The sequence below is a fragment of the Nicotiana attenuata genome, unplaced genomic scaffold, assembly GCF_001879085.1.
Source record: "Nicotiana attenuata strain UT unplaced genomic scaffold, NIATTr2, whole genome shotgun sequence".
In the NCBI taxonomy this organism is placed as follows: Eukaryota; Viridiplantae; Streptophyta; class Magnoliopsida; order Solanales; family Solanaceae; genus Nicotiana; species Nicotiana attenuata.
In genome coordinates this window covers 137,166-144,601 of record NW_017670665.1, presented here as the reverse complement: position 1 = coordinate 144,601, position 7,436 = coordinate 137,166, and the positions used below count along the sequence as shown (strand labels likewise).

At 38.1% G+C, this 7,436-nt stretch overlaps 1 protein-coding gene across 2 annotated transcripts; it reads left to right on the top strand.

Moving 5' to 3' along the window:
- Positions 1-1,464: 1,464 nt before the first annotated feature.
- Positions 1,465-4,362, top strand: LOC109242044 (serine--tRNA ligase, chloroplastic/mitochondrial; the record flags this gene model as incomplete). Of its 2 annotated transcripts, none has more annotated exon segments than XM_019408868.1 (6): positions 1,465-1,757; positions 1,831-1,979; positions 2,920-3,013; positions 3,091-3,239; positions 3,329-3,421; positions 4,179-4,362. In XM_019408868.1, coding segments are annotated over 6 exon segments (871 nt in total), but the record flags the coding sequence as incomplete, so codon positions are not given.
- Between the last annotated feature and the right edge of the window lie 3,074 nt (positions 4,363-7,436).

Below are 7,436 nucleotides of genomic sequence, written 5' to 3'. Positions count from 1 at the left end.
ATAGTCTATGAAACGCATGAAGTGTAATAGACTAATCGGTTCCAAAGATAAAACTCCTTGAAGAAGGAGAGGAGCAAATGTTCAAGATGGTCATAATAAGGAGGCAGGTGTTTTATAAGAGCACCATGACATAACACTTTGTAAGATCTCACGGGAGAGGCTCAGGTACCTGAAAATAATGAGATCTCGATAAGGTATGTCTTTATTGATTGATGATGGAACCGATGTAAAATGATCGTCGATGATGTTGTTAATATAATGTAGCGCTCAATGTTATTAATATTGACGAGGATCTTGAGCTCAAATCTGTCATGAAATTTGGACAGATAAATGATTGGTCAAATGAAAAATATGCAATGAAAATTGACTTCATCTGAAAAATATGAAGTTGAACGGATAGTCCCAACAGCTGAAAGTATAAAGGCCATATGGAGATATTGAAATATGATTAGTATTATACTACAAAAGGAATCCTTGATATTGATTTGTTTATTCTAACAAATATTGTCAAGGTTTTGTTGGTTATACAAATGCAGGGCATAGTTCGTTGTTCAAACAATCTATTTCCATGTGAGGACGTGTGACTTTTCTTTGAAGAGACGATTCCAATAATATTGAAGACAGTGCTACTTGCATAACTCAATTGAACAAACGATATACTGAAGAAGACAAAGCACATTTAGCCAAAGTTTCTTTGCAAAGACGTTCTTCAAGATAATGATGAAATAGATGTTCAAGAAATTCGTTCAAGTGATAATTTGGCGGAATAATTCATCAATGCATTGCTGATCTCAAGATTAGAGAAGTTGTTATACAAGCTTGGAATTTGTCGTTTCCGAGAGATAAAGTGATGTTTTCATCAGGGGGAGGCATATATGCGTTGTACTCTTTTTTCCTTAGCTAAGGTTTTATCCCACTGTGTTTTCCTGGTAAGGTTTTTAATGAGGTAGCAAGTAATGCGTATTACAAGATATGTGTACTCTTTTTCCTTCACTAAGATTTTTTCCCACAGGATTTTTTCTTAGTAAGGTTTTAACGAGGCACATTATCTTTGGACATCCAAGGGGGAGTGTGAAATACTTAATTATGGTGGATGTCCATACCTCCTAAGGGAGTAACACCCACTACTCTTCTCCATTAACCTCCCACTACTTCTTACCATTATGGATGTAACTCCCACACCTCCATGATCTTCCCCATGTTCTCAATAGTTAATACCATGTTCATGGCATCCCTTTGTATTACCTATATCATCCTATAAATAGAGGGTTTGGGCATCACATTGTACACACTTGAATACATGGAAGAAATAAGAATCTCTCCTCTCTTGCTTCCTACATTCTTGTCTATTTTCTTGTTTTATATTATTACTTTGAGCTAAGTTCCTAATAATATGAAATATATTTAAGATACAATGTTAAACCTGCTCAAACATAAGGATTATTTTTGTCATTTTGTTAAAAGAAGGGGATAAAGTTAGCGAAAGAAAACCAGTCACACCTTTCGCCTCCAAAGCACAGCGACACGACGAAAAGAAGCAGAAAGGGGGAGAGCTATGGTACTACTCCATTGCTGCCGCACCGCAACTTCCTTCCATTCCCTCAAAACTTTCTCCAAAACTTTTTCCAAAACCCTGACATTTCGTCTAGCGCCTTACTATCCAAGGCCTCTGCTCCCTCTCGTCGTTAGACCCCTTTCTGCCTCCGCCGTCCAAACTGCCGGCGCAGCCGTCACCTCCGCCACAGACGATAGTAAAGGTCAGCTTAGTGATGCTCGGAAACTTTATTTATTTATCATTTGTGGTAAAAGTAATTGTGGTGGTAATTGTAGTGGTGAAGCCTCAATGGAAAGCAGCAATAGATTTCAAGTGGATAAGGGATAATAAGGAGGCAGTTGCTGCTAACATTGAGAATAGGAAATCCTGTGCTAATCTGGAGCTTGTGCTGGAGCTCTATGACAAGTTGCTCAATGTTCAGAAGGTCAATTTTCTATCTCAACTTGTTCACTCTTTTGGCTATAAAATCTCAAGCTTTCTATTTATAATAATATGTCTATTATTACTGCTAATACAATTAGTTAACTTGAAAATGTAACAAAAGTCTATCTTTTAGCTAAAGAATTCTGAGCATTAGCTACTGCATTGTTGTATGATCTTCACAAGCATTTAACAATTTACACACGCACACACACTTACACTCTATAATGGAATTATTTGGAAAATGTTTTTCTGAAAAAGACCTGTCTGTGACCCTGTAATGTGGAAAATTTGGAAATTCTTGATGAGGAATATGTGCATTTTCTCTTCCTCTTTGATGTTTCTCTCCCGTTTTCTTGTGTTTGTTTCTGGGACTGTTCCAGCTTCCCCCATTTCCAACTGTATATTTGAAAGAAGTTTTTCATTAGCAATTGTTACGTTTGGCCAAATTGATTGCAGAAATAGATATAAGGTGCTTGTTAATTGATCAATGGAGGTGAACGTAAAACAAATATGTGCTGCGTGATTCTATAAATCGCAATCATATATTAACTTATTATATATCTAAGAAAGATGTTGTAAATTGCAATTATATACCAGATATGGTCCCGTCTATAGATATTTCCTCCTTTTGTCATCTTGGCCTCTCTTTTGCAACAACAACAACAACATACCCAGTGTTATCCCACACCGTGGGGTTGTACGCAGACCTTACAATTGACGGCGCCAAATTTGTGAAGTATAATTGATGCATGACAAAAGCAGCTGAATTTCTGCAAACTAGCATTGTCTTGATTACGACAAAGTTTTTTAGTGCTTTGTGTTGCATTCTTAGAGGCTAGAGCTTTGATTGAATCATATAAGTAATACATTCAAATGCTCGGATGAGTTCTATGGGGCTGGTTTCTTCTCAATTTTAGCTAATTGTTACTCACAGATAGCAGGAAGTGGAAAGGCTACGAGCTGAGAGAAATGTAGTTGCTAACAAGATGAAAGGAAAGCTGGAACCTTCAGAGCGCGAGAAGCTCATAGAAGAAGGTGAGTTTCTTATTTTATTTCTAACTGGAAGCTTTAGGTGGCAGGAATATTGATTGTGTATATTGTATTTTGTTCAGGAAAGAATTTGAAGGAAGCACTTGTGACTTTGGAAGAAGACTTGCTCAAACTTACAGATGAGCTGCAGCAAGAAGCACAATCGGTACCTAATATGACACATCCAGATGTTCCACTTGGAGGGGAAGATTCTTCAACAGTCAGGAAAATGGTATTCTGGTTTGATATATGCAGACATATCACATATTGGTCTCGTATTGCTCTGCATGAGCCTCAATTTTTCTTCCTCATCTTTCATAGGTTGGTAAACCTGCAGAGTTTAGCTTTGCTGTTAAAGACCACGTCCAGCTGGGAAAAGAGCTAGATTTGTTTGATTTTGACGCTGCTGCTGAGGTACCCTTTCTGAACTAAGGTATTTAATTGATAACCCTAGAACAAACTTAGCAACTGTGGTGTATTATCAATAACTTTCGATTTTGTTTTTCAAAGAATCTACCTCTTTCTCACCATGTTACCCTGGAATACTGAACCATGTTCTTCTAAATATCTTTCTTGCTACTCCTTTGTCTCATTTTATGAGGCACTTCTCTTTTCAGTTTGTTCCAAAAAGATTGATACATTTTTTTTGATTTGGAAACTATATTGTCTTAACATCTCTATTCTACCCTTACTGGCATTAATTTTAGGACCCTACTTGATGCAAAAGTTGCTTGTTAGTTATGAGAGAGAAGATGAAGAGAGACGTGGATTCTTACCACCTCTTATTTAATTGTTAGTAGTAAGGGCACTTTTGGTACTTTGCATATATTTAGTTCATTTATCAAAAGCCTTCTTTTTTTCTTGAACTCCGTGTAGGATCAAACTCTGTTATGTTATATGGGACAGAGGGTGTATTAGTTTTTCCACCTTGTGTCACAACTGTTGGCTTTAAAGCAGTCTATACTAAACTGGTAGTAGATTCTGTTTGCTGGTTGTACATATAGACTTCCACTACTTCCGTTATTGTTAGATTACTCGCTTCTAGAAATTGAAGGCATGATTAAGTTTGTCTCTGAAGAGGAAAATTGGCCTGCTATCAGTTCTTACTTTCAGGAGATGGAGAGGTTAGCTTAGTTTGCATTCACGAATCAGTTAAATATGTGTTTTTCAGGTCAGTGGGTCCAAATTCTATTACTTGAAGAATGAAGCAGTTATTTTAGAGATGGCTCTTGTAAACTGGGCAGTTTCAGAAGCCATGAAACGAGGCTTTACACCTCTGACTACCCCAGAGATCGTTCGGTCATCTGTGGTGGAAAAATGTGGATTTCAACCCCGTGGAACAAACACTCAGGTTTGTCTTTCTTTACTGCTGCTATTTTGATGACTTTGACTATGATCCTTGATATATCATTTTTATCTTCCTTAGTTCTGTTTGTTAACTTTGCCATTTTGTCGGAGGGATAGGTGTTATCATTGTGTTTGAGAATCAGACATAACCATAACTTTCCTATCTTCTTGTATTTCTTCTGAATTGATATTTGATGGTAATGTCAATTCTCGATTCCTATTACCACACCATGCCTCTGAGATTTCTCATAATGTCTAGGTTCTATTTAATGACTAAACTGACAATGGCATCAACTTATTTTAGAAGAGCTGTCAACAATGTCATGTCAAGTCTTGGAATACCAATGCAATCTTGGTTTCTTACTAAAACTGAAGAGTTCAATGACCTTAAGAAAATATTGTTTTCTAAAATAGAGGCTTCTTTTCCCCCATAGTCTGGGTTTAATTTGATACGCAGATGTATTAGTTGAATTCAAAGCTAGCTCTTTAGGTGAATAATTTTGTTGTATTGATGAATCATATTCTGAACCCTTCTACTTGCAGTGTGTTGGTCTATAGAGTATTAAATGTGTAAAGTATGCATGTTTTAGCTTTTCTTGTTCCTTCATGATTATGTTTATCATTGTTTTCCCTTGGTTTGGCGGTTATTTTCCCCACTTTTTTTGTTTTGTCGGAAGGGGAGGGGGCCTATCTGTGTAGCGTAACAACTACTGGAAAGATGAATTGTTTAAGGAAATAAAAGACAGAAAATTTAAAGAAAGATTTTCATTCCAAAAGATGCCTTTTACACTACTGTTAAGGACTCTATATAGCTGTTTTCACCAGCTGTGGCTAATGTACTGCACCAATTAAAATATGATAGACTAGGTACTATTCTAACGTTACAATTGCTTAGGATAAGACACGTGTTGTTATAGGAAACAACAACTTTAGGGAATTTAAAAGACTACTTAATCTAAAAGGACTGAAATGAAAATAATAAAACTATTTTCAGATCTTCCAAATAGGCCCAATACCCACTGGACCCTTTCCTTCACTTCTTCTTTAGCCCAGCGGACTAGATCCGCTACATCCCATTCTCCTTCGAGAACCTTGTTAATCAAGGTTGTGGAAATTGCGAAGCGAGAAAGGAGTAATCTTCCCAAGTTGCATCTTCTGGAGCTAGATTAGCCCATTGTACCAACACTTGGGTCACTGCTCGATTTCCTCTTTTCACCATTCGTCGATCAACAATTGCTAAAGGTTCAGCAACCAATTGACCATCTGGAGTACATAGGGGAGGGTTGTTTGTTGGAAAAACTTTGGGTCCTAGCTTCTTCTTGAGTTGGGACACGTGAAACACAGGGTGGATACGTGAATTGTCTGGAGTTGAAGCTCATAAGCCACTGGGCTGATCTTTTTGATTACAGGGTAGGGGCCAAAGAACTTTGAAGCTAACTTCAAATTCTTCCGCACAGCTACGGATGATTGCCTGTAAGGTTGCAATTTGATAAAGACTATATCCCCAATCTCAAATTCTCTTTCACTTCTTTTGCTGCCCGCGTATTGTTTCATACGCGTTTGAGCCTTAAGATTTTCCTTCAATTGTTTGCTCATTATTTGCCTTTGCTTTAGTAATTTGTCCACTGTTTCAACCTTAGACTGAGCAATTAACTCAAATGTGGGCTGTGGAGGTTCATATCCGTAGAGGGCTTGAAATGGTGTCATCCCAATAGCGGACTGAAAGTTGGTGTTATACCAAAACTCGGCTAAAGAAAGCCACTTGCTCCAATCTTTTGGTTTTTGGCCTGTCATGCACCTTAGGTAAGATTCCAAACAGCGGTTTAGCCTCTCCGTCTGTCCATCCGTTTGGGGATGATAGGCTGAACTCAGCTTTAGTTGCACCTGCATATTCTTGAACAATTCCTGCCAAAATAAGCTCACAAAAATGGGGTCTCTGTCCGAGACAATTGAGCAGGGAACTCCATGTAGTTTGCACACACAATCTAGGAACACTTGAGCTATTTGGGAGACATTGTATGGGTGGCTTAAAGCTATAAAATGAGCATACTTAGTGAATCGGTCGACCACTACTAGTATGACTTCTTTCCCTTGAGACTTTGGTAAACCATCGATAAAGTCCATTGAGATGTGTTCCCAAGCCCTCTTGGGAATTGGCAAAGGATGCAACAATCCCGGATATGCCACACTTTCATCCTTGTTTTTTTGACATATTTCGCTAATCACAGACTTAACATCATTGATCATCTTGGGCCAATAAAAAATTGATTTAAGTCTTTGATAGGTGGCATGAATACCTGAGTGCCCTCCCCATGCGGATGAATGCATATCATTGACTAGTTTGATCCTTAAGTTTTGTTGGTTGCCTATCCACACTTTGCCTTGAAACCTCAATAGACCCATTTGTAGGGAAACATCTGGGACAGCATTTGGGTCAATACTGATTTTAGTGATTAAATCTTGGGCTTTATCATCCCCCATATAGCTATCTAACACATCTTGAACCCATTTAGGTTGTGTTATACTTAGACCCAAACAATCAGCAAGCTGACCATCCATTTTGGTCTCCTCATCTCTTCGAGATAACGCATCTGCTACTACATTTTCTTTCCCTTGTCTGTAATGTATTTCGTAGCTTAACCCCATCAGTTTCGCCACTCCCTTGTGTTGTAATGATGTGGTGATGCGTTGATCTCTCAGGAATTTTAGACTAAAATGATCAGTCCTAATTACAAAATGGTTGGGCTGAAGGTAGTGTCTCCATTTTTCTACTGCTAGCAAAAGTGCTATCAATTCCTTCTCATATGTTGACAATCCAAGGTGTTTTGGGCTTAAGGCTTGACTCATAAAAGCGATGGGCCTGCTATGTTGTGAGAGTACTGCTCCGACACCTAGCCCACTAGCATCCACTTCAACCACAAATGGAACATTGAAGTCTGGTAGCGCCAAAACTGGAGCTTGGGTCATGGCTAACTTTAAAGCCTTAAAAGCTTCATCTGCTCCTTCGTTCCAAACAAATCCTCCTTTCTTTAATAGTAGGGTCAATGGCTTACTAATAATTGCGTAATTTTTAATGAACCTT